General features: G+C 47.4%; 2 protein-coding genes across 2 annotated transcripts; both read right to left on the bottom strand.

Moving 5' to 3' along the window:
* Positions 1-3386: 3386 nt before the first annotated feature.
* Positions 3387-6602, bottom strand: DFJ58DRAFT_855257 (Sodium/hydrogen exchanger family-domain-containing protein; the record flags this gene model as incomplete). The annotated part of the gene is made up of 10 exons (XM_041393891.1): positions 3387-3935; positions 3988-4830; positions 4919-5063; positions 5114-5252; positions 5306-5354; positions 5403-5467; positions 5554-6210; positions 6259-6354; positions 6405-6480; positions 6534-6602. The coding sequence occupies 10 exons, from the start codon at positions 6600-6602 to the stop codon at positions 3519-3521; spliced, it is 2556 nt and encodes an 851-aa protein (XP_041239949.1). The 3' UTR covers positions 3387-3518.
* A 2988-nt stretch (positions 6603-9590) lies between these two features.
* On the bottom strand, positions 9591-10195 carry DFJ58DRAFT_732035 (uncharacterized protein; the record flags this gene model as incomplete). Its single annotated transcript, XM_041386125.1, has 4 exons — positions 9591-9706; positions 9763-9826; positions 9884-10001; positions 10056-10195. The coding sequence occupies 4 exons, from the start codon at positions 10193-10195 to the stop codon at positions 9591-9593; spliced, it is 438 nt and encodes a 145-aa protein (XP_041239948.1).
* Positions 10196-14379: the final 4184 nt, after the last annotated feature.

The following is a 14379-nucleotide window of genomic DNA, read 5'->3' as shown; positions in this document are numbered from 1 at the left end:
GCCATCTTATCTGAAGGGCAGAAATTTGTGAAGGTGTGTTTCAACGATTCAAGACAGCCACAACTGATATCGCTTCATGTCCCATGATATCTAGTCTGATGTGACGCCTTGAAATCCTATCTTCAGTCCGGACTCTCGAGCTCTTGACATGTTCCCGGCGCTAGCACTCGAATCCGTCACCCCCACCCCATTCACAGTGCTTACAAACCACAAGCAGGCGAGATTAGCATCAGCGCCAACAAGTAACGTAGTATCCTGTGGTGCGACGGATAGCGTGATGTACTTTACTCCTTGTTATGAAAAACGTTGTCTCAAGTGGCACGAACGTTCGACCTATTGTTGATACCAACCTCGAGTTCTCGAGCTTTTGAGCAGTGGCACGTTCCAAAAGCATGTTCGCACTATCATAGAGGTCGCTCATGACCGTAGTTACTACGTATTTTTGCATCTGCTGTTTGGATCAGGCATGATTTCCCCATCTTGTAATGCCATATGGTGTTTCATGGCCTGGTAGAGCACTACGTCGCTAGTGCTGTGTGGAGCAGAGAAACTGAAAGCCCTTACAATCGATAGCCATGGACAAGTTATTCAAAGGCAGGTGGGCGCGGATCAGGAAACCCACTGCCGAGCGAAGTGAATTGTAGCATCTAGCTACTCAATACTTATATATATGTATATCGAGGCTACACTTCCGATGTCAAATGTGGCATCAGAAAACATCATGCACTCTCCGACAGCCTCTTTAATATCGAGTTAAACCAGGCGGTATAATACCTTTGTCAACCCTCTTCAGCTCTACTATAACACTATGTCTGATGACTGGAGGGAGGGTAATATCGCCTGACACTGCTGTCCAAAATGTCAGTCGGCTAGCTTCTCACTTTGTTGGCTAAATATGCTCTTGTGAGGCTTAGCAAGTGTGAACAATTAGAAGGTTTGAGTGCTGTCAGAGTCATGAACGAACCAGTCAAAGTTAAAATATCAAAATCACTCGGACACGTACATTAGAGACCGAGACAAACTCGAAAGACACTGTTTGAGCCATTGGCTGATCATTTAGTCACGCGTATCCGAGAGTCAAACTCACGTTCCAATTGGCTGCCAAATTGCCAATAGCTGACTAGCTTAACTCGACTCGCCAGTAATCTACCAGATTCCTGCTGACAATGAGTATGTCAAGACAAATATGGGGTGCAGCGTCAGGGAAGTTTAACAAAGCTTACCATTTTCAGTGCGAAGCCACGGGCATCTGCTAGCACAACTATTAAAATAAAAATAAGGACGGAAAATGTTGGAGGACAGTCGCCGCGTACTGTTTTGGCATGGTGTCGGGAGTGTTGAGGCGGAGAAAAAAAGCTGAACTAAATTCGCGGGGGGTCGAGAGTCGAGATGATGTCATTTGTTTGATCCACGGAGTTCTGGAGGTATCGCTCGTCTGTGCAACTATTACTAGTAAGGGACGTACCATTTTTGGTCATTGCTAAGATTCGCAGCTTGGAGCATAATGAACGGTTAGGGCCCGGATGATAATACATTAAAAAGCCAAGGACAGCACCATGACAATACCATTGGCTTGGAACGGACGTTCCATTAAGATGTGACCGACTCCACAGAGATGAAATAGACATCGTGTTATCTTCGAGTGACTGGGCAGTATTTTTCTGGGCCATTGCACGCGTGGATTCAGTCGCGTGCCACATGGAGTGATGTGGCGAGTGGGCAGTGGGCAGTGTGCGGACGAGCGAATGTTGAACGTTGAGGCACTCCAAAATTCGTTGCTCCGCAGAATGTCATGGTAATGGACGTTCTGGTGCTGAATCTGGGAATGCATGGCCATGGTATAATACCTGAGGCAAATGTTTGATGCTGAAGATTACCCGGATTGATATCGATGTGGATATGATGATTAATTAGCTCAGTTACCGAAAATTCCTTTTCGGGTCCCATAATTACCCCTAGACTTATACCATCATCATGAGCGATGCAAATGTGTGATTGTATAGTTGTTAAAGAACCATACAGCTTTAGAGGCCTGAGAGTTGAGGAGGGTTAATGCCAAAAGACCTTTCGTCGATGTCATCATCTTGGATTGAGTGCAATTCACACTCCGCTGAGGGCAAAGTGAACCACGGAGGTGAACCAACGCTCCGCCAGCGCAACTGTGAACTCAGTGTTGATACGGTGGTACTAGGCTACTACTGCTAGTAGGGGCCGGCATTGCCGACTATTTACCTTGCTCCGGCGACTCTCGCGCTTCAACCAATTTTTCTCATCCCCGATTTTATTCTGGAATACGGCCCACAACGCTGTCGAATACCACTACAGTCCTAGAAAACACGCCAGAAAAATAGGAAATACGACACGCTTCGAGATACAAGTACAATCATGAGTGCAGTAGAAGGCACTGCACCTCATTTTAGGCTTTCGGACCACTCGCGTCAGTCTCTCGGGGAATTTTCCGGCCGGTCTTTGTCGTCGTTGACGTGCCATACTCCAACGACTACAAAGACCAGTGTGATGCTCTACTATATATTGCTTTAAGTAACCTTCTCATTTGTTCATCGGTTCTCTGATGGCGGGTGTTTGTAGTTAGTATTGTGATGGACCGCACCGAGCCTCAGAATGGTTACGTTTTCCGCGGTCGCTTGGAAAGTATCATGATCTTGGATTTTCCAATGACGCACGGTGAACTCAATCTCCACGATGGAACCATTGAGAGCAGTATTGGTGTGGATGGGTTGAGTAAGGTTGCCTTCATGGAAGACAGGGAAGGGTGTTGCTTGGAAATTGTATGGAATGGGCCAGTTTGCCGTTTCGTAGTCCATCTGCGAAGCCACTTCGACAGCTTGTCCATGAGGGGAGTCAGGTACGGCGTTATCCTTTCTGTTTTAAGTTGTCATGTATGTTGATAAACGTATGCACGTACCCTTGAGGTGAATATGTTCCTTACAGAACGTACCATTCTCCCTGTGACGTCATCGACGATTATACTCATACATCATTCTGTGGTGGCGACTTGGTCTTGCAACGTCTCCAGGGTGGTGATTGCTTGGTAGTCCGTTGCAAGATCAGGATGGGCGGGTCGAGAGATATGGAATTGATATTTGGCTTTTTCTAGAGGGCTCATGCCATTGGCAATATGATTTCCTGCAGGTCCACATTTCAGGAAGTAGGCAGATACACGATTTACTATAACGAGTTTGGCCAGGAGCTCGCCACTTTCATTGACGAGTTCCAGTCCACTGCTGGCAAACTGCTGGAATATGTTGCCAGATGGTAGAATTTAGGGTTGCTGGGCGTTGAATGAGTGCCGTAAAATCACGTGATTTGGCAAATTATTTTTCTTCACACGGACTATTGCTTACGTTGGCACATATTTACCAACATATGAACATGACCTTGCTTCGCAAGGTAATCGTGATTAAATCAAAGACAGTAAACAGTAGACATACACATAGTACAATTTTATTTACAGCACGATAATAATCAATCATTTCAGATACCTCCCCTCAGTTCAGTCAACATACATTCGAAGCCTGGAGCACCACGACAGCAGTTGCACACCCCGAGGCAACAAACGCAGTTGCAGGATCGCCAATAGTCTTCTTAATAACATCTTGCCCCACGCTGCCCCGCTCCTCAAGGATCTGCTGTAGCTCCGATGTGTGATCCTCCCCCGCAAGGCGCCGTGAGCGCCCAACAACCACCAAAACAGGCTTGTGCACAGACGCAAGCTGGATGGCAGAATGTAGCGGTAAAGGCGACGAATGCTCGGAGAATTTGATCCGGGAAAGGGCGGCGCTCAGTGAGGAGGGCATGTCATCCGAGAGTTGAGAGTTAGCGTATCGCGCCCACAGGACGCTATTGGCTGTCTCGGATTGGAAATGCATTTCAGTGTTGGCCTGGCCGTAAAATGTGTCTGGATAAACAACATTCTACGAAGTATGCATCAGAAAACAGGCGAGAAAGAGAAACAACATAACGTACCGCAGGGACAGGCATTTGGTATCCTAGACTCGGCATATCTAAACTTGCTTTCTCCTCTAGATGTGCGAGCGACGGCCTTTCAACCGCAGCACTCTCGGCGCTACTTTTTGACATCCTCACGACCGTCGCACTAATTCTGGGATTAGCACAAAGCTGCACTACGAACTCGAGTGCAAGCCGATCATCTGGACCGCCGAAAAATGGGCAAAATATGTGCCGTGCACTCCCAGTGCCGGTACCGGCCGGATCGATGAACAGCGCAACATCTGTCTTGCTCTCTGCAAATACTCTGCGCACGAACTGCGAATGGATCACGGCTGCGGACTTGCCAGTGTGTTTTGATCCACCAAAAAACGCTTCGAATGGATTCAGTTCGATTTTCGGGCTATGTGGGCCAGACAAGTCTTCATTTGTGTTGGACGATGGTGATAGCCACGGCAACAGGAGGAGTTGAGATCCGAATCGTCTGGCATGATCAGCCACAGTACCCGGCATGTCGTCATAAGGTACAATTGAAAGCGAGAGTGAAACAGGTATATCATTGAGTTCCCCAAAGGTGCGGAACACACTCAGTAGCGGGTCAGTGCGGATGAGTGTGTCAACCGCTGAGGACTTCATGACGTCCGAGGTACGGTCCGACAGCTCAATCAAACGGAGAGTGTCCACGCTAACCTCAGGCATTTTTATCTTATCAAATGTCCTCATCGACGCAGTTGATCGGGGAGTGGCGACCAAAGGCGATTCAAGAGAGGGCGGGCACACCAGTTGAGTGGCCACCAACATTCCGGCCATGTGATCAAATTTGTCGAGGACGACGGTGAAGCGGGAGCGCCATGGTTGATCCTCGGTCACGGGGAGACTTACGATCGCTTTTGTCTTCGTCCGGATCTCCAGTTGACGCCCGTGAAACACCTCCAACTGCCGCACGAACCCGGCGTTCGGGAGGATAAAGTATAGAGACGAGGGGTGTAGTCATGAACGTTAGGATCAACGCTTCGAAGACAAACATCGAGAACACCCTTTGGGTAAGAATGTTGGCAGCGAGCCCAATGTTGAGCACGATCAATTCAACAAGACTAGAAAAATGTCAGTGGCCAGATAAGACGGAGGAAATTAGATAACCAACCCTTTGCAACTCATCAATGATCCGACGGTGCCTGACTCTCGCCAACCCATTCCAGTAATCCGTGCAGTGATCGTACATGCAGTGAATTTGCCAGCGAAGTCCAGACATATAATTGCGACAGTGAATCCCCAAGTGATACCTGCCGCAAGCATTCGTAAATGATTCATGTGAGTCATAGTTAGCAGGACAGACCGTTGTCAATCAACCCAAGGTTAGTATTTAACCCAGAGATTGTGAAGTACTGCGAATTAATTAGTCTTATCGAACGCGACAAATTCAATACTCATACCAGAGGTAAAAATATGATCGTCACCATATCTTCGAGCTTCTCCGTTAGTGCGATGGCAAGACCGCCTTCGCGGGGGAACAATGAGTCCTGCCAGGAACGCCCCTACATCCTAGATAAGAATTGAACGTCGAAATGTCATAACATCACTTACCAAATATAGCATTTACGCCCACAATGTCCGTGAAGAACGAACATGCCCAGAATACCAAGATGGTAACTGTCATGAAAAACATGGTGGGTCCGTTCTCCGTACTTCCGGTGAACCTAGCGAACCGCAGCAGCGCGATTCTAACCGGCCACATGAGAAATGCTGTGAATGCCACGCATGTTAGCAGGATCCACAAAGCTGTGAGCCCGGAGGTCGCATTAACGAGGGCCACAGCTAGTGCCAACAGACTCCAGCCAACTACATCATTGCACACGCCAGCTGACAGGACAACGGCGCCGACCGTCGTGTCTAGGAGCTTCAGTGCGGTGAGGATACGACAAAGAACGGGAAAAGCGGTGATAGAGAATGACACGCCAATGAAAACCATGAAGTACGTAAACTTGACGGAGGAAGGAATGAAGGTGTGGTAGAGTGGCACAGAGATGGAAGCACCGAGACCAAAGGACAAGGTCATGGCAGAGAGTGCAATGAACAAAGATGAGCGAACATTACGCTTAAGGGCACTCCCGTCGATTTCAAGACCGACTATGAAGAGAAAGAGGCAGAGGCCAACGTTGGCAACGAGCGAGAGATATGTGATGGATTGAGAGGGGAAGATGTGCTCGGTGAAACCGGGTATTCGTCCCATGGCAGTAGGACCTACGATTGAATGAGCAGCTGTTAGTACGGTATGAGAAATGACCTAACCGAGGAGAATTCCGCCAAGGACTTCAGCAATGACTTTCGGCTGTTTGATCTTGCCCAACCCAAGTGACAGCAGCTGCCCCATCATGATAATTATACCTGCAGCTGGCTTAGAATGATGTCGTAGACTTGGAACACAATATGCCTACCTATTTGTATTATCAATAGCCTAAGGGGATCTGAGGTGCTGAATGATGCGGGATCTACTCCTGACAACAAGCCGCCCTAAAACTTCCTTCAGTTGTGCATAGGAGGTACGTTCTAGAAGAAACGCTCACCTGGCCTGTAACCGTCCTCTTCCAGAGGCCAGACACAGGACTGACGACTGCGTTTGAGAAGTCAGGCATCCTAAGGATTGATATGAGCACTAAGTGCCTAGGTGGAATCTGAGACAAGCTGGAGTGCTGGTAACGATTCTTAGAGCGGAGTTTATACAGAACGGATAGTTAATATACCCCCACATCATTGGCTCCCTACTAGTGCACACTCTGTCAGTATGTCAGAAAAAAAATGCTGTTCACTGCTGTTCAAACGTTTTCAGCATTGAGCCTAACCCTGAAGAGCGTCAGGCACATCAGATGGCATCATGACTGCCCAGCGCAAGGGTCCCCAAATATGGGAGTTATCTCCTTGGAGATTCGGCAAGGGACAAACAAATCAAAATACATATTAGTACTTTGTTAGCCATGAGCCACCTCAGCCTACGAGAGTTTCGTGTCCGCTGGATGCTGGTCGACCCCAGATGTGCTAACGATGTCATCCACGAACACGCACTAGGCGGCTATCTGCCTAGAAATCGGTCCCGCGTACTATCTGTCAATGTCATACTGGCAGTTGGCACTCTCGCGATACTTGTTACTTCATGCGGTTCCCAAGCTCGTTTCGTTCTTCCTATCTTCCAGTTCCAGCTAGCACTGGCAGGCACCATCGGATATCCCGGATTCCACTTGCCTTGTCATGGTTCTATTCCATAACTGGGAATCTCAATTCAGAGTGTCTGTCTTCCTCTGGATGGCTTTGTCGCAATTTCAATTTTCACGGTCGATCCCAGAGCACTCCCCCCTGACGCTGGAACCGGAATCCTTGTCATCTGCAGATGTAATCATCTTATCACTGTATGAAATTTTGACGATCGCTTGATCCGATTAGTTGCAACGAATCGCACCAGATTGCACCATATTCGAAATTTGCTAAGTGAGGTGAAATAGATGTTCTTTAATTATACAGCTGCTTACAGCATGAATCTTCGAACCAGCTTTCATCTTCCGATGAGTCTTTGCAATTAATCACTGTAAAGTGCGACATCGGATTTTTGGAACTATTGACGGAACGACGCCGGGGATCAAGTCGACGAAGCCTTAGATCCTAGGGTCATTCAAGAAGTTATCATTTAGAAACACAAAGACGATCTTCCCGTTGATCACAGGCGCAGATCTTCGTTGTGCCAGCAGCTCGAGCAGCCTCAAGATGGGCAACGTTATTCTCGGTTCTTATCATCGCGAATTTCACATTAAACTCGTGTCCACAGCCTATTGAATGAGACGAGTCAGACGACAGCTGACGACAGCTGCATGCAAATTGCAATATGGATGGCCGTGCATTGCATCATGCCCGGTCATGATCTAAGTCACCACCCAGTGTTTCGTCATCCTAACTAATATCCAAATAACTGGTACCATCCTAATTAATCTTTGGGTCTATATGGCTTGTTCCCTGTTGTGGCAGTCGTCTCCAGGTAAATTACACCTTTATTAGATCCAACCGTGATAAGATATTCGAGCTGCCATCTCATATATAACAGTGATTTGTTAATTGATGTCTATCGCTAGCCAGCTGGGATCCCCTGTATACAAGATAGGCGAGGGGTAACGCTCTGGTCTACTTCTAAATACTTCTACCACACTACACAATACACTATGTATGAACAGATGCCAAGAATTGGCAAAAACTCATGTAGTATGTACTGCTCGAACAGTTTACAAGGACAACTTGACGCAACTGTAGTGCGTAATGTAGTGACATCGGGTTTGGCATAGCTGACGCAGCTCGCCGCTACAGAATGTAGCTGTTAAACCTGAAACGCGCTGCGATGATATAGCTCAGCAAGATATCAGAGGCCATCAGGGGCTCCTTACCTAGGGTAAGCGGCCAGGCATCTCGCAAGGCTTCGTGCCTCTTTGGCTATATGTGCGTGTAAGACCCATTTATAGTGAGGCAACCTGAGCTCCGTCTAGGTCTTCCAGTGTGACCACATGACTCTCTCTATACGGTAAAGATGAGCATGACAGTCCAAGAGTAAAACATTAGACTCACCTCCAGCAGTTGATTGTACAAGTCGAACGACAGGTTAAGACAAATATCGCCCAGAGATACCGCCCTTGAGAGACTTTCTCTCGTTCTCTTATCAAGAAGCTGATACATGACAGTCCTCATTGCTTGTATGCTGTGGACGTCTGAGTGAGATAGCTGTGCATTAGCTAGAGAAGACCACACAACTCTTACCGGCTAAGTTGTGCTATATCGCCCTCGTTGCCGTAACACATCAGTGCGGTACATTGTCGTAGTACCTCACTGGTTTGTTGATACCAGGTCTGGACCATTTCCCGGGTGCCCATTGGGCAATCGGAAGTATACTCCACGGAAGCTCCATGGTACACAAACTTCTGAAAAATCGTGATTGACATGACAGGTGATTAGCTTGAGGGAAGAAAGGGTTGTTGAGTTGGCTGGAGATTGACCGGTTGAGCGCGCACCTTATATCTTTCTCAGCAGAAATAGCTCCAGAAGCGAAACAATCAGGTGCTAAGGGACACAGCGTAGCAGGGAATTATGCCCACAAAAGTGGGTTTGGTAACTCTTGTACGGACCGTCCTTCTAGCTAGGCACCATAGAGATTGATGCATACCTAGACAGTCGAAGCACCTGCCGTTTGCGCCGCACTGTTGTCCTTGTTCTGTTGAACAATACTAGTATGTATGTGGTGTTTCTATGGTAGCGCATAAACAGGCGGGATCCCATAACCACGTCGGGGGGCTTGTTGTTTCGCCGTTGTGAAACGTGTTACGATTAGTATGGATGAAGGTTGAAGACAAAAACGACGTCGGGTTGGGCTCGGCTCTCTAATACTTCTGGGCGCTAAATGGGTGCACTGACAGCTTACGTATATAAATGAGACGAGTATTCTTCACATTGGCAGTAGTACATGTTATATTATAACAAATAACGTATTCAACATATGTTCCGGCACATCCGCCGATACAGAGTACTGGAGTAACGAGACACCGGGATATTTATCGTCCAAGCAACCAAGGATCCAAGCGGAGTGCAACGTCCTGTCACCGAAAAGAGGGCGTTCGTGATACTACAAAGGTCCGGGGATCGATAGTGACAAGATGAGGATCGGTTGAAGCCGCTTCATCGGCTGCAGCTGTTCTTGCTCCATACCCTTTCTCTAGACAGAAGAAGTCTGATCAGTCTCCTAAAATTCCACGAGATGGCCATTCACACCATGCAAGACGGCATATCTTCGAGCCCACGCGTAATAATCCGAGCCGTTCTCTCGCTTAAATAGCTGTAATATCCAAAGGTAATTAAGCCATGCTAACCACTAGGTATAGCTACGACGTACTATTTGCAATTTTGTGCTAAGGTACTGAGCTTGATAATTGCATGTCTGTGCCTCGGCCAGTCGCTCGTCATAGGTAAGGTGAGTGTTGACCAAAAGTGCGTCGTTCATGTCTCTGAGACTAAACGGCGGGATAGTCAAGGAGACCATTAGTTATCAACCGGATGCAACTTACGAAGAGCGTTGAACATCATCAGTAGCGCTGCCATACTTCAGGTAGGCCTGACAATAGTCGAGAACAACGTTGGTGCTATCGTGCCACTTGGTAACTTCGTCGCGTCTGGGACGCTTAGAGCTGTTCCAGGAGATGGCCATTTTTTCCTGCTGTTGTAATTTGATCTGAGGAATATGATGAGAGGCCAAAAGGCGGAACTCACCTTATATATTATAAGCACAGGATGGACGCATGCGGATGTGGTCAGTGGCTGTGTGACACAAGATCTGAACGCTATTCACCGGAGAGCTCAGCTTCTGGACAGTTTAAGTCCACCGACTAGGATCTCAACCACCACAAACAAAAATGGCATCTAGTCATGTAATTGATACTGACATCATGGCACTTGCTGCCGCAAGCCACTTATTCAGGGAAGACGTCAGTGTGAGGATCCACAGGGGGACACAGGCCATCGTGTCGATCAAAGGAAGCATGGGAGCCAGCTACCATGTTACTATTGGTACCATGCATGCGTCTAGGTCGTTATTGGATCAGCAGATCGTTGCTGGCCAGCGTACGTGGACTCCGGAAAGCCATCAATGTTCAAGCCTCTTATTGGGACAGAAGATGTGGCAGTTTATTCGCTTGTGAGGAAAGGGCTGGGCCGCAACAGGTATACGGATCCCATGGAAAGATGCTACGAGACAGTGCACCTCTCATTTCTGACTCAGAGTGATGTATAGTACGCACTTTGTCCGCCGCATCTAGCTGAGCAGTCCTGTGGAGAGAAGGGTTTGACGTTACAACCATTCCCGATATCCAAACCTTTATCTTGTTCGTGGTAGCAATAAGGCTGGAAGCCAGACCAGTCTCCCCTAGACTACACGATGATGATGGGCTCAAGCTGGCCTTGTAACGTCATACAAGGGAAGAATAAATCACAAAGGACCAGCCCTAAACAACATCACATGATCTGCCACTGGAAGCTGCGCACTGCGCACAGCTGTCAGTACAAGTCAGGCCAGATCTAGATTCGATTCCCCCGAATATATGATTGGACCTCAAGCAGTTCAGTGGCTTGTATTGGCATATAGTGCGAAAGAATGGATATCCCAATGTGAATGCTGGGCGTGCCCTTGGCCCGGCGATTGCCAGTCTGCCACAGTGCGACGGTGAGTGAATCAATATTGCCGCTACCCAGCTGTAAATTTGCCATTTGTGCGCATTTACATCAATCATCAAGTGCTGTGTGTCCGACCTCACCGGCAGTGCTCAGATTTTCAGCTATCGAAGGTCTTTTAGTGACTTTTTTTCTGACCGCCTTACAACCATGGTAGATTAGGTGGAATGACATATCAGAAGAGCAGTCATTTAACACTGCGAAAGCATTCACTTCGAAGCTGCTCCAGTAATATCTAGGATACCGCACGGATAACACCAAGGGTTGACACCGTACCCGCGCCCGTCGATGTCGCGGTTTATAGAAAAGCAATTGCTGGACTAGTAATCGTACCAATGATATCACTGCCAACTCAGCAATTACTCCAGGACCCTTAGGTTTGAACATTAGGCCACTGGTTCCCCTACATCATACTCATCAACAAGTCGCGTCAAATCGACATTCAGTGTCCGTCTAGATAGCGCCACATACAACACTACAGGTATCGGTCAACAGAAGACATCTACCCTACTTCGAAAGTAAAAAAAATCAAAACCACTCCCAAGGACTTTCATCACCCCATGTCGCTGGCTCGCAAGTAGATCAAGTATAAGTTGCAGGCTTCCTGAATTTGCGTTCCATTATTACCTCGACCTAGAGTGGCGCGAGCTCAATGACAAAGTGGAATGCGACAAATATTCGCACCATTATGGAACAAAGACTCCGACGAAGAGGAGATCCACGGCGAGGTTGTTTTTGTGGTCCTCTCCGTTCAGACGAACCCGCTAGCTTCGATGCACGACCTACTCAAGAGCAAATGACGTTTTGAACGAATTTGCTCGGTAGCCCACCTCAGTGGTGGGTTGCTCATAAGAACATGTAATCTTGTGTTTTGATTGAATCCAATGATCATTTCAGTTTGATCTCGAGCGACTTTCGAGCTGTTACTTGGTCTGTACAATGCCCTTCAGTCTTTTTCCACAAACGCCAAGTACTGACAACATCTGGATTTGTTCGTTGTTGAAAGATGGATATAAAATGGGATTCACTCGTATGTCGACCTGTGCATTCGAGTGTTCTAACTTCTAGCTCGTAATTACTCAAATCTGCTACAGCTGGGCTTCAGAGCCTGCTGTCGTCAAATTGCAATATCCCCGCTCAAACAGTTAACTGTGAGTTTCCCCCTTAGGAATACGTTGCAAGTGTACACTTACTCGCTATTCAGCACGAGCCCGACTTAACTCGGGCTGAAAGGAATGTAGCGTCATGAAAATCGCGTTCAGGCTGACAGCCGCAGCTCAGCGCTCAATGTTCAATCCTCAGCGAGCTCACGCATACTCGAGGACACTAGCCTGGCAATTAAACCCTACATTATCCACAAACTATACTAAATGTGCAAGTACGTCTACATATATGCTACAGCACCGATAGTCCCAGCCATTCTATCTACGGTATCACGATGCGCAGCTTGTCACATCTCTGGGGGACTTGCTTGAGCAAGGTGAAGTAGACGGGTGCTAATGCAATCAAGGTTGAAACCAACGCCTTCCTGGTATATGACCTTCTCGGTTTCCGGTTCTACGGTGTTATCCTTCAAACTATTCTTCAGCTTCCTTTGCTCTTGGACTGGAATACGGGAGTAATTCAGTCGTAGCCTATCATCACATCAAAAATACTACTTACATTCCATGACCGCTAGTCTTTTTTTCCAGCTTTGGTCATTCAAACCTTTGGCTTCTTGTTCCTTCTAGGCAAACAGTAAACTATCTCCTACGCTCCACAAAATCGTTCGACTCACATCTAATAGTGTATAGTGCAATTTTCCTACTTGGTGGTTGCATTCTTCTGCTAAGGCTACACTGTTCTGGTCATCGTGAACAACACGTCCTTCAAGAAAATGAACTGCGCTGTTCATGCCCCTGAGGCTAATTGGTAGTTCGAATCAGTCGGCGGAGATGATGGACGGATCAGAACGTACAATGCTAGCTGTGCGCTATCTTTAGCATCTCCATATACAAGTAGAGGTTCGCAGTAGTTGAGCAGATCCTCAGTACTCTTGTACCAGGCGGCGATCAAATTACGCATGGAGGAGCCGGTGTTGTGGTAGAGATCAGGGTTTATAAAAAGGACTCGTTGAAATTGCGAGCTACTTCGAGACGTTGGCTGGACTTTAAATATCTGCCATGATGACCGTCTGAAATTTCTGAATGTGCATCTCGTTGGCGAACACGTCAAGAATATACAAGAACAAGTTTGGAGTTATATCCATAGAACAAAAACGCAATGACTGAGCTGGTTCTTCATGGGGTTGTGCCATTGTTCTGATGCACTGGTAAGTATGTCACAGTCACGATAGCGTGTCCAAGCTCGCCCACAGCACATAATCGTGTACAGGCACGCCGCACGCCTGCCTCGATTGTACAACAACATTTCTCATACTGCTGCATCGATGCAAACAAGGATGTGCTGCGAGTTGGCAAGGAGCTAAAACAAAATTGAATAAATGACGATTGTCTTTGCACGGCCGGAGTTCAATGAATAACGAATAGCGAACTCAAGAACCTACCAAAAAGGAATATGATAATATTTGTACGTACGCTTTTATCCCAACTTTCCCTAATCAAACTTGAACTTGAAGTTCGGGATGATCTCACCGTGTCACTAGGTGCAAGCACGGATAGGCTGCCTAGGTAGTGATACAAAAAGAAATTGGTTTGTTCAGAGTAATTTCCCTTTGAAGCCGGAACGCAGAACAAGCTATTTGCAGTACCACAGACGATGAAGACACCAGCCTAGCGCTCAGAAGGAGAAGGTAATGCGATGACGGTTGTCGTGTTGAACCTCTGCCTGCACTAGCGTAGTAATGTGTGCTCTAAGACCCCGAACTCCCCAGACCCTGACTCATTGCCTTGTGTCCGCTCTGCGCTCTCTTAGAGTCTCTACACCTGCCTCGTCCTAACCCTGCGCTATGCTCCCTTTGACTATTCCTCGCATTGTGCTCCCCACTACTCGAACTATTTTTCCTGATACTTGCAGATTACCCAACAAGCATTTCCCATGCTACACACTACTGTCAGTCGACACATGTACACCCTCCTCAAATGCAATTGAAGTCATGTCGGTTGCTGCATCAGAGTTGGCCACGAGCTCGGCGTGATATTCTCGCACGCTAAGGAGGAGGCGTGG

The sequence above is a fragment of the Suillus subalutaceus genome (genome assembly GCF_016647625.1).
Source record: "Suillus subalutaceus strain FC151 chromosome Unknown DFJ58scaffold_116, whole genome shotgun sequence".
In the NCBI taxonomy this organism is placed as follows: domain Eukaryota; kingdom Fungi; phylum Basidiomycota; class Agaricomycetes; order Boletales; family Suillaceae; genus Suillus; species Suillus subalutaceus.
Note: the sequence above shows the minus strand (reverse complement) of the source record. Positions and strands in the feature narration are given on the sequence as shown.